Here is an 18,509-nt window from a genome sequence, read left to right as displayed (position 1 = left end):
CTGGGTAGGTTAGGCCCAGAACACACACAACATCCTCTCTGCCTCTTCCGTCTTCTCGGCCCACAGACTGAAGGTGTCTGTATGTCAACAGGCTCCCAGCACGCAGAAGAAAGAAGACTAAAGACAGAAGAAGAACCCACTCATGCTCCTTGCAAACACATATATATGACAAGCTCACATGGCATACAAAAGATACATTTCCAGACATAACCCAGACAGTAACCCATTCAGTGCTGCAGCTATGCAATACACATCATATTCACTCACATGGAATACACTGACAATACATAGGCACAAGACAAACATAGACCATTCAGAAACGTGAAGAAGCATATGCACATCAACTTCTGTACACTACAATATCATGTCAGCAGGCACGATCACATGATGTTATTTCCTTATGGCAGCAAGAAAGCAAACACTCTTTCTTAATGGGTGGAAGACTATACATTTCATATACCATTACATGGCCCTTCTTATAATACACAAATGGTCCAGAGCTGCTGATATCTAGCTCTCCATTTCGGCTAATAAAGGGGATCTTGAGCAGGAGACCTCTGTTGTGACATCAAAATTCCCTAACGGGGTAGAAGGTGTCGTCTTAATAAGGCAATCTCCTTTAATGCACATATCTTTTTACCTTTATGCGGGTCACTTTCAGGGGCTTTGAAATAGTTAAAGGGGTTGTCTCGCGCCGAAACGGTTTTTTCTTTTTTTCCATAGGCCCCCCGTTCGGCGCAGGACAACCCCAATGGATGTGTTAAAACAAAAACAAAAACATATTACTACCCGAATCCCCGCTCTGCCACGTCTTCCTTCTTCCTACTTCTTCCTTCACCAAGATGGCCGCCGGGATCTTCACCCACGGTGCACCGTGGGCTCTGTGCGGTCCATTGCCGATTCCAGCCTCCTGATTGGCTGGAATCGGCACACGTGACGGGGCGGAGCTACGAGGACCAGCTCTCTGGCACGAGCGGCCCCATTCACCAGGAAGAAGACCGCACAGCGCAAGTGTGTCTAAAAACGCCAGAAGACAGCGAAATTAGACGGATCCATGGCGACTGGGACGCTAGCAACGGAGCAGGTAAGTGAATAACTTCTGTATGGCTCATATTTAATGCACGATGTATATTACAAAGTGCATTAATATGGCCATACAGAAGTGTATAACTCCACTTGCTTTCATGAGACAACCCCTTTAAGAACTCGGAGCACCCGATTGATTAATAGACATGACCAGATTGTACAAATAACACACAGTATTCGGTTTAATTTTTTCTCGTACAGTTTCTTGCCTTCAGATTTACTAGGAACAGCAAAGAGAACTGGAACACCTTAAGAGATGACCTGGAGGCAAGTGATGGGGAACATAACAACCTCGTAAACATCAGAGCCAGATCTCACAAAATGGGATCCTAGGACTTTCTTCTTCATCTATCTATCCTATCTATCTATCTATCTATCTATCTATCCATCCATCCATCCATCCATCTATCTATCTATCTATCTATCCCTCCATCCATCCATCCATCCATCCGTCTATCTCTTCTTCTTAGGCAGGAGACTTGAACTTTGCAACAAATGAAACACATTTTTGAAGTGGTGTGCACCTCTTAAGAAATTTGTCGTGCTTCACTCCAGTGTACTGTTTACTTGGATTGGCACATAAAACGTTTGTTTAAGTGAATCTCCCCCACAGGGTTTTTTGAAAAACACTACTGCATTTTTTGAGCCAAAGCTAGAAGTGCATCCAGCAAGAAGTAGAAGTATAAGTTCTTACTTCATATCTTCCATTTTTTTGCGATTGCTTCTGACATTGGTTCACAAATCTGCATGAAAAACTACAATGTTTTTTATAAAAAACAGACATAAAAAAACCTACTTACCTTCAAGTGGTATTTCTCCAGCCTTTAAGCATTTTATGAATGATAGAAGACAGAAAACAAGTTTTCTCCAGAGACGTAGCATTTTCTTTATGATGAGACTGTTTGATCTTCCTTCCACACGTCAATCATAAAACACATTAGACAATGGCTGCACCTGCAGAACGAGACAATAGGCAACATAATTATTCAGCATGAAAGGCTGCATGGCACAAAAGAGCAGTATTTCACCATATGCTACACAGGTGGATATGAAACATGCTTCAATATGCGGTAATATTGTATTGTTAGTTGCATTCAGTTTTTTGTTGGGTCAGCTGCTTAATCATCAAAGGGTTGGCTTTAACAAATGATACATTGGAACTGCAGGAGAAGCCAATGTTTTATGGTTGGTTTTCAATTCATCTGTCTCTGTCTAATTTGGAATTCTGCTTTGTGAGTATGTAATCAGCTACAGGAATATATAGTCACATTGGAGCATATTGATTATGCACTGGCGTTCCTGCCACAAATGTACTAAGAGGCTTGTGCTTGGGACATTTTTGTGGTATCTGGCAGCACCTCCCTTTGCCAGGTGGAAGCCTTCACCAACTCTGGGCTTGTATAAGCTTCTCTATAATGTAAGTCAGTTTCTGGTGTACAGTATAGTAAATGTGATGGGTACCACATGGCAACACCCCTTGTTGCTAGGCCTCACCCTTATCTTGAAAACTTTTGTAAATGTGTAAGCCTGAAAATTCAAAAATTTGGCTTGTTTGCCAAAATTGCAACTTCCTTGTTCCATGAAATGCACAAACTATAACACATATGCCTCATTGTCTGCTATTTTCCATTGTGCCTACTAGAAATTGAAACTGGTTCTACAAACAGTGACAAGCCACATAACTACGAATTCTTATTTCTTGAAATAAATCTATAAGAAAATTACCTATTGGTATGTTAAAGAGTAATTACACTTGGACCCCCACTGATCAAAAATTTAGAAAAGTCAGATTTTTTCATTTTAGTAGTTTTATTTTTAATTTCCCATGTCACTATATACAAGATGTTAAAAAAATCCCCAAAATATTGTTTGTGTTTACGGTGACTACTAGGCTTCACAATAGGTTGACACTTGGGGAAAACTTTTCAGCATTTCATTATCATCATTGGGCAAGATCTGGGTTATGGTAAAGGGAGAGCAAAAGTGGTTACAGTTTAGGGGCTTCACCATCTGGGAGCCTTTCACTTAATTGCATCCAGCCCTCTGTAATAGCAAGACATGGACCTTGAGAAAAATTGAAATGTACCTCCTACAATACTAAAACAATATAGGTTGACTGCAGCCAATGGGGAGGACCAGGGCATAGACGCTGGAATGTTGGGGGATTTAACAGGTAACTACAGTGTTTCATAGAATATCACTCTCTTCACCTATTTATTCTTTTACTGTGGCAACCCCTTTAAGTGCGCACATTCATTGCCATAGAGAGGGAGGATAAACAGCTGCCAGATGCATCTGACAACATTTCTTCCTAGGTTGAACACAGCATCGGATATCTAGCAATCCAACATGCCATATATTATTTCCCTCAATAACAGACACCAGTAAACAATGGGATTGCCGTAATTCCCATTGAATCTCAGTTGAGAATTATCGTGCAGGCCAGTGTAAGTTAGGCCCCATTCACATCCGCGTAAGAAGTTCCGTTTGGAGCCTCCGGTACAGATCCAGCAGAAAATACCGGACAAAATAGCACAGCATGTAGCACTATTTCTTCTGGTGAAATGCTGGTTGCAATGCTGGAAGATGGACAAGCCTCAATGGGATCTGTTTGGCGGTGTCCAGCTCCAGCATGTGCCAGACCAGCGATTCCGTCATTTTCATTGTTTGGCTCTGAGGACAAAGACAAACGACAGAAATATGTAAGAGCCGCAGGCCAGGTGTGCAAGGGGGTTTACCCAAACATTTTATAGGTCTGCTACTAGGGAAAAGTACCCCCTCAAACGTTGGGTCGTACACCAATCGAAAAGGGATTTTCCAGGCAACTTCTCTTGGTGACCTATTCTCAAGATAGGTCATCAATAGTTGATTAGCTGGAGCCCATAGTTCAGAACTCCGGCCATTTATTTGTCTGGGCTCTCACTGTCAGCACGAAAATGCAGTATAAGGAGCAGAAGCAAATAACTCCTGTGTAGTAGCCAGTGCTGGTAACTGTAGTTGTATCTCCAATTGATTTTAAGGAGAACTGTGCCCGCAATTACCAGCACTGGACACTATTCAAGGGTTGGAGTGATCTGCTTCCTCTCCTTTGACTGTGTTGTGACGGTGGCAGTGGGCGACCAAACAGTCGATCGACTAAGGTCCAGAGTAGTGGTCTTCAGCCAACCAACTATTGATGACCCATCCTCTGAAAACCCCTTTAATCTAGTTCTGGGGAGAGTTGAAATAAAAGGTAACAACTCTACTCTAAACATGGAGGTTGATAACACCGTTGACTATAAGCGTTGGCAAAAACTCAATACTCCCCCCCCCATCTCTTCACAGTGACCTATTCGCATGTCACAGAGCATGCCCAGAGCATTCTCCCATAAGAGTCAATAAGCTGTTTTTGTTAATCAACTTTCCGAAGTCCAGGTGTACTACAGTTTATGCTAGATGGCTGCTTCCATAATAATGTATGGAAAATGTTAATTAGGAAAAGCCTAGGTGATAAACTCCCATTCCATTCCCTTTCAGGATGGTTTACAACTTTCGGGAAGATGGATAGATTTTTTATCCTGGAAGTCTCCTCGTTGCCTATTTATAGTGAGCATGCCTTGTATTAAAATCCAGCATCAGTGTCCTGAAAAACAGGTTCCATTATTTTAACTGACACTTGTGTAAATGTCCCCGATGTTTCAGTCTTTAATTAATGTAATTACTTGTAAAACACAGGAATTGTTAGACTGCCAAGCGTTAAAACTGTAGAAAGAAGTCACACATTGGCAACAAGACTGAGAGATTCAGAAGCTTGAGGTTGAATCCCTTGGTAACAGATGAGACTTTTGAGGCAACTCAAGGCCACAGTCTTATTAATTAATATATTCTTGGCCAAGGAGTTGATTGCCATAAAGTACTTAATGATGATGACTTCTAGCTTCCGGCCAATTGCACTGGTCATTAGTGTGACATTTTTGTGTTCCATTTACTTATAAGCCTTTAAAGGGCTAGTAGCACCTATTTGTCAATGTAATTTTTGGTAAAAACTAAGCCAGCTAATAGGTTGTCAAAACTTTTTTGCCACAAGATGCCTGACTGGTCGTCCCAGCGATAATCGTTCCTGTACTTTTACACAGGAATGATTATCTCTAGTGAATGGAGATGGAGCAGGGATCATTCTGGCCCGCCTGACTCTATTCACAGTAAGGAGGCAGTCATTCATAAGTGAACGACTTGCCTGTTTACACGGGCTGATTCATCGTTCGGTTTTCTGCATGCAGAAACTGAGCGATGAACAAAAAGCAAGCTACCAAAAGCTATCCGGGCAATCACTGACACACAAAACTTCAGGCATGCTCTAAAACGCACCTCTTCAAGGAGGCATACCATATCCCCAAACCCCTAGGTACTCCATCTGATAACATGCTCCCTGTCCTACTGACTGCAATCCCTGCAAGCCGTAATCACCTGCCCCCTGCATCATACCGATTCAGCCACTATACTGCCCCTTTTGACTTTTGTCTATGTATATAGCATCCTACATTCTCCCCCTTGCCATACCATGCACATCTCCAGCCCGTTTACCTTCTGCACCCCTGCACACTTCATTAGGAGAGCAGGCAGCCAACAGCGGTGGGGGATTCACAGTTATAGCCACCGGGCCACACAGAAGGAGGATGACAGCTGGGAGGTAGGGGGACAGCCGCTTAGCTGCTGTAACAGCGCTGCAGGTGAGCGGTGGTTAACAGACACCGAGCCCTCCTCACGGACTTACTACGGCGCTTCCCCATGCAGCTTACCTCCTTCCAGGACCATTTCTTCCTTAGCCAATCAGGAGCTAGGGGTCTGACAGGGTCAAACCCCTAGCTTCCGGTGGCATCAAGATACAATAATACCCTCATCATCCTCTTTCTCCATAGACTTCTATTGGCAGTATGAGCGATCATCCTGCTCTACTTCTTATCTGTCTCATCTCTATTACTAGTGACCTACTTCACTTGACAGCAGGCAAATTAGAAAGAAGGGAGAGCAATTTTTCAGCGCAAAAACATAATTTTAGGTATATAAAGTGAAACTTTTGCTATTTATCACATTGGATAATATATATGCACAAGTTTGTTGAAAAGGTAGTAACTATCAAACTGAGTAATAAGAAGTCAATCTCAGGTGACCATACCAAGGGGTATAATACAGATGTTCCTTGAACAAACAGGTGGGTTGACTCCTCTGGTTACTAGTATATGTTAGTTAAAAAGTTACTCATTTTCCATCTATGATACATAATAATAATGGTAGCATCATAGTCATGATTGGTAGGTGTGGTGAGATGCCCTAGGACACATGAATGAATAGACAGGTGATGAAAATATCATAGAAACGTTTAAGGTGCTGAGAATGTCTGCTTCACAAAATACAAGAACAATTCCAGGTAACGAGGAAGAAGAAGAGGCAATCTGTCTATAAACTGTGATCCAAAAATATAACCAATCGGCCATTTATTTGAGCTGTCCAAATAATACTAGAGCTTCTCCAATACTGTTGTGCAAGTTCTGAACTGTCATAGTTAGCGATATTTCCTTAACTTGTGGAGAACGTGATGTTTTGCATTTTTGTGGGAAGTGAAAGCTGCGGGACAAATACCTCTCATGTCAGCACTTGCCCCGGTGTAGAGTATTGTCAATATGCTGTAAGCAGGGATCACACACAGAACCTACCACAAAAATGTAAGGACTTCGCAGGACTTAAAGGTTCACAAACTTTCACTAATGGCTTCTTCACACGAGTGTGTTTACGCATTTCATTTCAATGGGTTTGTACTCATAGGTGCATTTTGTGCAAGCAATTTCGTGCACGCACAAAAAAGTAGGACCTGCTCCAACTTTCTGTGTTTAGTACAGCCAAAGTCCCTTAGAAGTCTATCTTGCAAAATGCATCGCACTCGCAGGTAAAATCCCATGTTTCCGAGCACAATATCGCACTTGTCAGTGTAAATACACCTTTGTTGTGTAAGTCAGAATATAGCTGGAGCGCTTACATGTGATTTCACTGTAAGAAGAGTAGTGCTTCATACATTACAGTCTATGTCATATGACCAGGACATCTATATTGTCCAGAAATATTTGGTAAAGAAGCAAGGTGGCCAGTGGTTAGTACTCCTAATCTACAACACAAGGGCCACGGGTAGAAATCTGCTCAAGGTAACATCTGCCTGCCCTATTCATGTTTCCCTTATATACCCATAGACTTACACATACACTGCAAAAAAAATGCCAATTGCCTTCTGACAGTACAACTGCTTCTAGAAACTATTGGTTGGTAAGCCTGGGCTAACATGAGCGTGTTGGTACGCTGTATAAATCTCCCATACGCATGCAAGAAAAATCGCAGCATGTTCTATCTTGGCGCATATTACTTTTGCATACACTCCAAAATAGTACATGATGATTGGTAGCACGCAGCCAGTGTGCGATGTCATGTCATTGTGTGCCGTGCACTTATCTCTCACAGCCAGCACACTGCGAGATACGCTCGTGTGAGCCCTTCATAAGTTATATATTGTAGCACTACACCCAAGGGCTGATGTATATGCATTCTCTCTTCGACTTTACAAAGTAACAGTTCATAAATAACACCATGAGTTATCAATGTTAGACTTAGACTCACGTAGCAGAAACTCAGATGAATCTCATCTAGTCATTTCATCTATACACCCATCAACACTTGGTTTGGTGGACAGGAAAGATAGGGCAGGTCCTATCTTTTTCTGGACATACAAATCATGGCCTGGAAAAGAGGTGGTGAAAATGAGACCACTAAAATCCCATAGAGATCAGTGGTTTCGTTTTGTCCCATTATGTGGCTGTAATTATCACTGCCGTATAAGGGGACAAAACCACGCTCATCTGAATCTGCCCTTACACACTAAATGGGAAACTATTGGGCAAAACTGACATGCAAAAGGACCTGAGGATTTTAGTTAACTTTAAACCTAACTAGAGCAAACAGTGTCAGGCAGCTGCTGCCAATGCAAATAGGATCATGGGATGGATCAAAAGAGGTCTAGCAACACATGACGAGAACATTGTTCTTCCACTTTACAAGTCACTGGTCAGACCACACATGGAATATGGTGTACAGTTTTGGGCAGCGGTACTCAAGAAGGACATATCAGAGCTTCAGCGGGTTCCAAGGTGGGCAACTAAAGTTCAAGAGGGGGCTGGACATCTTTCCTAAGTGATAAAATATTATATGTTATATTCACTAATTACTTCAGAAAGGTCAGTGATTCAGCGATTATTCTGATTGACAGATTGGGGTGAAGTAGGAATTTTTTTCCCCTTAAATGGGGAAAATTGGCTTCTACCTCATTGTTTTTTTTTGCCTTCCTCCGGATCAACATGGGGGTAATAGGCTGAACTGGATGGACCTTTTTGGCCTTACACACTATGCTACTATGGAATTTTCGAGCTACTAAAATTCCAAATAGAGAGAGGGAAGAAGCATGAGTGGTTTGACTAGTAGTGTCCGATGGAATCTGAGCTCGGACTGCAGGGTTCCACAACTACATAGTGAGAGAGTATTGATACTGTAAGGACCAGGTTCTTTTGAAAAGAGTCTTGCATTCTGTGAGAATAGTTTCTCATTGACCATTATCCTTCTTGCCACATCTGAGGCTTAAGAATCATCAATAAAAATATTTTGAGGGCCAGTACATGGGAATTCCTGTGGCAGACACAAATTTCTAAGAGTACTTTTACATGGAAAGATTTGATCCTGATGATGTGCAACTAGATCAGTGCTCCTTAGCCTGATCTTCATTCAGGCTAAATCAGAATGTATGGGGAACAAACAATTGTTTACATGATTGGTCATCCTCCATACCATTGCCAGCAGCACATCCCCCTTCTACACTGTCAACAATCATGACTTTTCTGGCTATATAAAATCATAGAATGGTAGAGTTGGAAGGGACTCTTAAAATAGCAAAAGAGTAAAGACAAAACTCCCCAATACAGTGATTACAAATTTGCATTGGTCCCATATAGTACTCGGGAAGCATTTAAATTGAAACCAGATTAGACCAAGGGTCCCAGGTAGCTCTAAATTTATTGTGTGCTCTATTAGCCCAGCTAGTCAGTTCTTCAAGTCTTGTAATTTCGATATCTTTAGCAATGCTTTGTTTACATGAAGGAGCAGTTGAGTCTAGCCACAAACTAGGAATTAGGGATTTTGCTGCAGCAATCATGTGGGAGATTAGATGTTGAAGGTTTGTAAATTGAAGAAGATTTTGCTAGAATCACTCCCTCTAGAGTAATCTTAAAGGGGTTGTCCCGCGCCGAAATGTTTTTTTTTTTTTTCAATAGCCCCCCCGTTCGGCGCGTGACAAACCCGATGCAGGGGTTTAAAAAAAAAAAACGGATAGTGCTTACCTGAATCCCCGCGCTCCGGTGACTTCTTACTTACCTTGCGAAGATGGCCGCCGGGATCTTCACCCTCGGTGGACCGCAGGTCTTCTGTGCGGTCCATTGCCGATTCCAGCCTCCTGATTGGCTGGAATCGGCACACGTGACGGGGCGGAGCTACGAGGAGCCGCTCTCCGGCACGAGCGGCCCCATTCAGAAGAAAGAAGACCGGACTGAGCAAGCGCGTCTAATCGGGCGATTAGACGCTGAAAATTAGACGGCACCATGGAGACGGGGACGCCAGCAACGGAACAGGTAAGTGAATAACTTCTGTATGGCTCATAATTAATGCACAATGTACATTACAAAGTGCATTAATATGGCCATACAGAAGTGTATACCCCAACTTTGTTTCGCGGGACAACCCCTTTAAAGTAGCTGTTGCAAATATTACATATGAAACCTTCAATCTGACTCCAGAAAGGTTGTATAACTGGGCAGAACCACCAAATATGTACTAAGGTGCCCACACTTAGATTGCATAGGTTAGAATCAGCGAATTTGTAGGGGAAAAGCCATTGTGGAGATTTATACCATCTGGTATAGAGTTTGTGATGGTTTTCTTGTAGTCTAGTGCATTTAGAAAAGCCATGCGAGTTGTTTAGAATAATTGTAACGTCTCTATCCGAGAGAAAACAGTTGAGTTCCCTTTCCCATGAAATGATTAATGTTGGTTTGGAAGTGTCATGGGTAGTGATAAATTCCTTTTTAAGGATAGCTGTTCTCCTACAAAGATGACTTTGTGCAATGATAGTATGTCCCAAGTCCGGGAGCAGGCAGGTAGATGAATACATTTTATTAAATTTAGAGAGAATTTTGGATAAGTGCGACAATTGTAAGGGTTGGAGTGGCAGGCATAGCATTTGAGAAAGCAAATATTCTGTTAATTGTATGCTTTCTTGTGAACGGTGGAGCCAGATATCCGACACCAAGAAATCTTTAAAGTAAGTCCAAATAAGTTTAGTATGAACATCTAGATCTATTTTAGTAAACAATACCCAATTAGTCACAGCACACACAACACCTTGTATTGAAAGGAAGGATAGTTCTAGATAAACGGTGCACGCCCAACAAGATCCTGGATCCCGGATCAGATGTAATGTAGAGCCACACGGAAAGGAGAAGAGCAGCACTCCAGGGAATTATATCACAAAGATATATTTATTGTGCCCACAGACAACGTTTCAACCCCAAGTTACATGGGTCTTTGTCAAGGACTTAACAAAGACCCGTGTAACTTGGGGTTGAAACGTTGTCTGTGGGCACAATAAATATATCTTTGTGATATAATTCCCTGGAGTGCTGCTCTTCTCCTTTCCGTGTAGATCGATTTTTAGGATGTCAGGCAGAAGAATTAGGGGGGCTAAATCACCTTGAAGGAGATCCCAGGTCTCACATGTGCCTTCAGGAGAGAATCATACAAAGCTTCTTTATAGACTTTAGGAGAAGGAAACCAGATATCCCTCCAAAAATTGGGACAACAGGAAACTTTTGCCAATGAGCAGATTATATGTTTTTTGGGTGGTTTAACCAATTCTAGTCATCTGCTTAGTTGGATGGCCTTATAGTATTGAGTCATGTCTGAGTGTTTTATACCACAATTCTCCCTCCTTTTGAGGAGGATATATGCATAAGGTGAAATGTCTATTTCACTACCTGAGCCAGCAGAATGGAATGTGCTGGCCGCATCCTGTTCTGCTAACCATTATCAGAATATGCAGCTTGATAAAAATACATGCTCATAACCTCAGGGCACATTTTTTTACCCGCATATAACCCTCAGGCATCATTTGACTACACATTGCTCATTCCTGCCCCTGCCCCCTCCATCGAACACCTAATGCCGTTTTTCATCTGAAACCATGTGATGTCGGACCTCCATGATGACAGAAGCTAACGCAGGACCGGATGGAAAAAGACCATAATGGGACTACCCAATCCCAAGTTTCGATTTCCAATCACGCATTGCTTCTGGCATGCCCATAAAGGGCAAGTAACTCATAATGCTATCTAAGATGCTATACGCCTACTAATAAACAGAGTCCAGGAAGACTTTCTACTCTGACAGTTTGTCTCTGTGTGATCTCTTTCATTGTGCGCACAATCTCTGAACGTGAATCTGAAAGGGTGCAAACATTCGTTATAAATTAAGGGTCTCCTATGTTTCCAAATAAATCCGAAGAAAAGTTTTTTGATACTGTTGAAAGATCCCACAGGAGACACAGATTAGATACTAGTCAGTGAGGGTGATCAATGAGTGGAATAGGTTGCCACAGGAGGTGGTGAGCTCTCCTTCAATGGAACTTTTATATTTCACTATTCCACTCATTGATCACCCTCACTGACTATTATCTAATCTGTGTCTCCTCCCTTTCAGTTTTATCCTATAGCTTGACAAAGACCTAATTGCAGGTCGAAACGTTGTTGATATTTTGCATTATGGGAGAATAAAACCTATAAGGAATTTTTTGCACCAATTGATGTTGACACTTTCTCTTTATTCAGTCTGGTTTATGGGACACAGTCCTTTTCATTTTTCTTGCCCAGATGTAGGTCTTTGCATTTCTCCTTGTTAAATACCGTTCTGTTAGTCGCCACCATCTGTTCAAGCTTTTCTAGATCTTTTTGAATACTCTGTCTCTCCTCTAGTGTTTGCCATCCCTCATAGCTTTGTGTCGACAGCAAACTTGATCAGTTTCCCCTAAACAAATTAGTGAGAATTGAATTCAGGACCTCTAGTTTACAAGGCCACTGCTCTAACCCCTGAGCTATGAAGATGCAATCAGGCGGTGAACAAGCATTTGCTCACCCATCAGCTGATCAGTTAGGTACTGCTTCACACCACCTGATAATTAAGCTGTGTAAAATGGCCTTCAGACTCTACAACTGAATCAAGTCTATACAAATCCAAATGCAATCTTGGTCCTTCACAGCAATATTAACACTACTCATACTGTATGAAAAAGTATTAGATGTACCTACATAACTTTTTAGGAAAAAGGTTTTACTTTTCCCAACAAGGTGCCCAACACATTATTCTGAAGTCTCGGCACTGACAGAATGTCATCTTGCTGTCACATTTCCTGCTGCTATACAATGCTTCCTGCCTTTGTAAGTGCATGTCCTTGTAGAATATACTGGAGGCAAGAAGTCAAAACTGTTCAGGGACTTGTGTACGGACAATAGCATAACACAATGGATGCTTTCAGACAGATTTTTTTCTTTAAAAGCTCAAAGCCAACAGCAAGTTAATATTAGAAAAATTCAGTCTTGGTTAGCCATTCAAATCTACGATCAGACTCCACCAAATTGTACTTGTTATTGGTTGGACCAGGGTAGGGACCAATACCACTCCACCTACATGGCTACTGCTTGGATAATACTCTTTTAGGCCTCACCCTAGTGAACAGATCTGTGGAAACTGATCTTGGAAAGGAGAAGCCCCATTGTAATGAAGATTTAGCATATATAGGGTTCAAGTCCTCAGTTTCTGACTTTAACGACACTTTATAGGGGTATTTGGAAACCATTCAGACACATTCATGTGTATATGGGGCTACTTTTAGTGCATTTAATAAATAGTCTCAGCTTTTCAGGCCTAATTCATATGACTGTATTATCAGTATCTCTGGTGTCCGGGTCTACAACTGACAAGACTGAAAACACACAAACCCATAATAATCAATGTGCCAACTCTCAGATCAGCTTTTTCACATGGACTGCATGAAAAATAAACTACAATTCTCAGAAGCGTAAGGGCAGCTTCAGACCATATGCATAGTTTTGCGTGCCTCAGCACAAGCATTTTTGCAGTGAACAGGGTAGCTTTGTGTACTTATCAATGCATAGTACTGAACTTTTTGTGCACACAGGGCACAAAACACCATGGTATGTAGTGTAGAGATATTATGCATGGGGTATAGAGATATTTTTTATATAGGGAGTAGAGACATTATGGGAACCCTAAGGCAGCCGTCACCCATGCTGGAGATGCTGCGGAAATTCCCTAGCATTTACAGTAGATGGTGTGGGAAGTTTTCTGTCCATTTATGCTGCGGGTTTAACTCCCTCAGATTATCTGCTATTAAAAAAGTGATTTGGTGTGTATTTGCTGCTTACTTTCTGCTGCAGAATACCACCAGTAAATAAGCCATGTGTGAAGGTTCGAGGGCCCAGATGCCACGGCACCCACCAAAGTGGCACCCCTGCAGCAAGCACTATTCTGATCTGTGGACAAGACATGCCCATTTAAGTCAATGAAGATGCAAATTAAAAAAAAAGGACAGCACATGGACATCGTCCATATTCTGCTGGTATCTCATGGTTCCATTACTATGAGATACAGAAAAAAATGAATTTGGGTCCATGTCAGGTTTTCTTTGCAGACATGAAAAATGGATGACATACTGAAATAAAAAATGGACACAGAGACTGCAGACAGATGGCATGTGGAACAGCGCTTGGATGAAGACGCAGACAAGGACGAGGTTCCATATACTTATGGGGATTTGGCCTAAGAGTTGCATAAAACAAAAATGATACTAAACTCTGCGCCAAATGTCTGAGGCTTTGTTACGGCATGTTACAGCATTTATTACGCACCACACTGGTTACAACATATCATGTATGTAGAATGTGTTATTAAACCACAGTTCAGTGACTCAGTGTTATTTGACTTAGAATCTGCCCCTCGGGGGCACGTGGGATTGGCAGACCCCTTAGACGTAACTCCCAGATCAAAGGACGTTCTGAAAGGGAAATAGTAATTGTGTCATTTACCAGAGAATAGCTCCGATCAGGATGGCGTATTGGATTCTACAGCGCAACACCAGACTGCGGTATACTGTTGCTTCTATCATGTGAAACCTTCATTATGTTCTACATATACAGGGCCACTTAGAAATGACTCTGAGGGCTTAAACAGATGGGCGTGTTTTTGTCCCATTATGCGGCTGTAAAAATCATTGCCGCAAAGCAGGAGGAAACAAAATCAATGCTTTCGGTTTCACTATCGGGATTCTCACGCATTAATACTACGTGCGAGAAAGATAGGGCAGGACTTATCTTCCCACTTTGTTTTTCAAACTCACGTAGAATAGCACAGCATTTGAAAGGTTTTAAAAAAAATGATTTTTACTAGAGATGAGCGAGCATACTCGCTAAGGGCAATTACTCGATCGAGCCTTGCCCTTAGCGAGTACCTGCCCACTCGGAAGAAAAGGTTCGGCTGCCGGCTGCAGGAGGGGAGCGGCGGGGGAGAGCGGGGAGGAACGGAGGGGAGATCTCTCTCTCCCTCTCTTCCCCCCAGCTCCCCCTGCTCACTGCTGCAACTCACCTCTCACCCGCGCCGGCAGCCGAACCTTTTCTTCCGAGCGGGCAGGTACTCGCTTAGGACAATGCTCGATCGAGTAATTGTCCTTAGCGAGTATGCTCGCTCATCTCTAATTTTTACCTTGTTCATGCACAACTACGCTCCGTAGAGGTAAGCGTAGTTGCGCATACGCCCGTGTGAAGAAACCCTCTAAAGCTATTGAGTGTGTTAATTGGCCGATACCTATTAAGACATCTTCAGACTACTTTATGCGCAAGAGTGCACGCTTCAGCACAATCTATTTGCGCATTAAGGGCTTCTTCACACAAGTGTAGGCGCAAAACACATGTGATAGCACGACTTTTTGCACAGTGAAAGTATTTGCACTTTTTACTATATTTTTTGCACTGGTGGGGACTGTTCACATTGGCGCGGGAAACATCTGTGCTGTGATTTTAAAGGTTGTACAGTCTTAATTAGTTCCCGGTGTGGTGTTTTCTCCGCGAAATTGCGTAATTGTGTGGGTATTGGGTGCGCACCTCTATAGACTCCACTGGTGCCTTTGGTACGTTTATTTTTTGCACAAGTGAAATGCATGCACAAAAGCGAAAGTGAGAATGAACCCATTGGCACCAATGGGTTCTATTCTCTACGTATTGCCCGTGTATATTTTACATGCGCAAATCGCGGGCAAATACGGTCATACTATTTTATTCTCAAGGGTGTTTCTTGATACATTCATCTGGAGAACTAGCAGTCATGGCTCTTTCATTTTGCTTTTAATGAAGGCTATTTTTCCCGTCAGGCGAGTCGCACGATGTACCGAAGCCTTTATGTGTGATCAATTTCATAAATATATATTGTTTGTAAAGTGCTTCTCCAGGAGCCGGCAAATATATTGTATTTATTACAGTGTCCTTATGATATATTATGTGTTGCAAATGGAGCCACATTTTCAGTGACTATAATTATAAGACTGCGGCTTGTTATTACGGGGGTCATCCAGGGATGAGAAATATCTACCTGCGTCTCTCTATGCATTGCTTCTTCATAAAAATTCCATATACACAGAGACACCACAAAGCAGCATTTAAAGGGTGAGAAAATTGCTCGAGATTTGTGTGTTACGAGGCGAATATGAATCCCATTCTTTTGAATTATTGGACCATGTTTCACAGTCACATATCGCACTTACTCGAGTGAAATTAGTCCTCATTCACACAAGCATTTTTACGTGGCTATATTGCCGCAATAAAACGTCGTCCGAAAATCGCAACCAAGTGAAGCATTGAATTCCAATGCATTCATTCACATGGGCGATTTTTGGGCGCGTGAAAAAGAATCACACCATCAAATCAACGACTGTTTTCGGTTGCCGATTTTTCTCGCTGCGTCAAAAGATAAGTCTTGCCCTATATTGATGAAAAACACTGGAAGCTCCAATAGACTCCTATGGGAGCTAAGAAGAGAGGGGGGAGGAGTTTACCTGTGTCCAGCGCTCGGAAAAGAAGGCAGCTGACTCTTTTTAAGCATTAGAAGTCATTCTAAGGATTTCCGCGACCGACTGAATTCCGCGCTGCAGCATATTTTTCCCACGATACGCCCATGTGAATGGACGAGCAAACGCTAATTAATCTCGGAACTAGATCACAGCTATTCTTCCCTGATGCAATTTTCAGTAACGATGCGGCTGGCGTAAAAACGAATCGCCTGTGTGAACGAGGTCTAACTTGGTTTTTATACGGCCATATGCGTAACTACACTCAGCAGTACGGAGCATAGTTGTGCAGGAACAAGGTTTTTTGTTTCCTTGCCGGCAGTTCAAACTCTGCTTCATGGCGCAGCAGTTTGAAAAAAATAGCGGGAAGTTAGGTGCTACCCAATCTTTTTCAGATGTAGATAACCCTTTGCAATTCAATTTTGGATGCAGGGTTTTCTAGGGGGCTTTCTCTTTCTGCCCATTTACAATGGCGCCATCCGCTGGCTAGAGATAGTACTGCAGTATGTGACATGCCGGAGAGGTCCCTGACAACAGAGCGGCCAGTAATATACAGTAAGAATACCTTGCTGGACGTCTTCCGACATCGGAGCTGTACAGCCTTCAATCAGAATGTTGGAATACGTCAGAAAGTTGATTGGAAAGGGTTAATAGTCCTATCTTTTCTTGCCCCAGAATTCCGCTAGTGAAAATGACACCATTGAAATTAATGGAGAATTACGGCTATAGTGACTGAATAATAAAACCATACAGTTACTAACTAATACCGCCATACATCGATCAAATATTACCACAATACAGTGACTAAACAATACCACCATGCTGATAACTACCTCTATAGGGACTAAATAATACCAACATATAGTTGCTGAATAATAAAACCATACAGAGCCTGAGTACTCCCAACTAGTGACTGGATAATACCGCCTAAGTAACTGAATATGAAAACTGTACCACAATATAATGATTGAATAACATCGCCATTCAGCAACTGAACAACAAGGCCATACCAACTATCTGCAGAATATTATCACAATGCAGACCGCATAAATTACCTACATACAGAGTGACAGCTGGATGGTGCCTGCATAGATAGTGCCGATTCAGCCAGACAGTCCCCCATACATACAGCCAAACAGTCAGTGCATACAGTGCATACATACAGTGATTCTAGTTAGCTCCCTATGCATAGCACCAGTCTGTCCCTCATAAGTAGTGTAAGATATCCAGTATATACAGTGCCATCTAAGTGCCACCATGCCTTGTGCCTACATATACTTCCACCTGCCCAGGCAGTGCCACTGTGCCTAGTGCAAGGGAGTCACCATGCCTATGCCAGCCAGCCATTGCCACAATGTAAAGTGCCAGCCAGCTAGTGTCTTCCACTAGCCAACTGGTTGCCCTATGCATCATACCAGCTAGAAAGTACCTCCATACATAGTGGCAACTAGTTCCCCCAACTTAATGTGCCAGTGAGTGTTCAATACCTAGTACCAGTCTTCTTTCTTTCTCCACTTTCTCCATAAACACAGAGCTCCAAGTCCTAATATTAATTTCTAAGGCTTTTTCACATCTGCGTTGGAGGTTCCTTTTAGGACCCTTGGTGTAGATCCTTCCAAAAATAACGGACAAAGTAGCTATTTTATCGAGAAAAATGCAGGATAGCATAACAAAAGCTGGCTGCAACCCATTATAGTAAACGGGATCCATCCGATGCCATTTAGTTCCATCAGACCTTTTTTTTGTAATAATACATCCATGTTAACCCCTTCAACACCCTACACCACCAGGGATCAAATATTTATACATTTACTACATACACAACACAACATGCTGTCAATAAATTCTTTCTACCCCATACCATCAGAACAATGGCCATCAACCCATTTAACAATCCTAAACCACCAGGCATATGCCAGTATATCCCGGCTGTGACAGCAGGCACTGCCTGGAAAATCCCTTTAAGCCTATAACAGGACTTCTCAGATTGACACCTTTATTAAAACCTGTGTAAAATGATATCCCAACAAGACACATTGTGCTGCGCCAAAATATAGTAGAGTGATAAAAATAACAATCTACAGCCTGCCACTTCTGCCCGTGGGCATATTGATGGTCTTCCTTGGGCACTAGGAAAAAACACTGATTGTTTACGTCTCTTTTGGAATAGTGA

General features: G+C 42.3%; 1 protein-coding gene across 5 annotated transcripts in view; it reads right to left on the bottom strand.

The window, feature by feature from the left end:
* The window catches only part of CHL1 (cell adhesion molecule L1 like), a 167,930-nt gene that overhangs the window by 115,935 nt on the left and 33,486 nt on the right, over positions 1-18,509 (bottom strand). For 4 of the 5 annotated variants that reach the window (XM_066596312.1, XM_066596310.1, XM_066596313.1 and 1 more), the window contains exon 2: positions 1,887-2,040. In XM_066596312.1, coding sequence (XP_066452409.1) covers positions 1,887-1,968 — 82 coding nt within the window. In that variant the 5' untranslated portion in view covers positions 1,969-2,040. Of the gene's footprint in view, positions 1-1,886; positions 2,041-16,901; positions 16,994-18,509 lie in introns of those variants that run through there. The other variant, XM_066596311.1, reaches the window with a different exon arrangement.

The sequence above is a fragment of the Eleutherodactylus coqui genome, chromosome 3 (genome assembly GCF_035609145.1).
Source record: "Eleutherodactylus coqui strain aEleCoq1 chromosome 3, aEleCoq1.hap1, whole genome shotgun sequence".
Lineage (NCBI taxonomy): Eukaryota > Metazoa > Chordata > Amphibia > Anura > Eleutherodactylidae > Eleutherodactylus > Eleutherodactylus coqui.
Note: the sequence above shows the minus strand (reverse complement) of the source record. Positions and strands in the feature narration are given on the sequence as shown.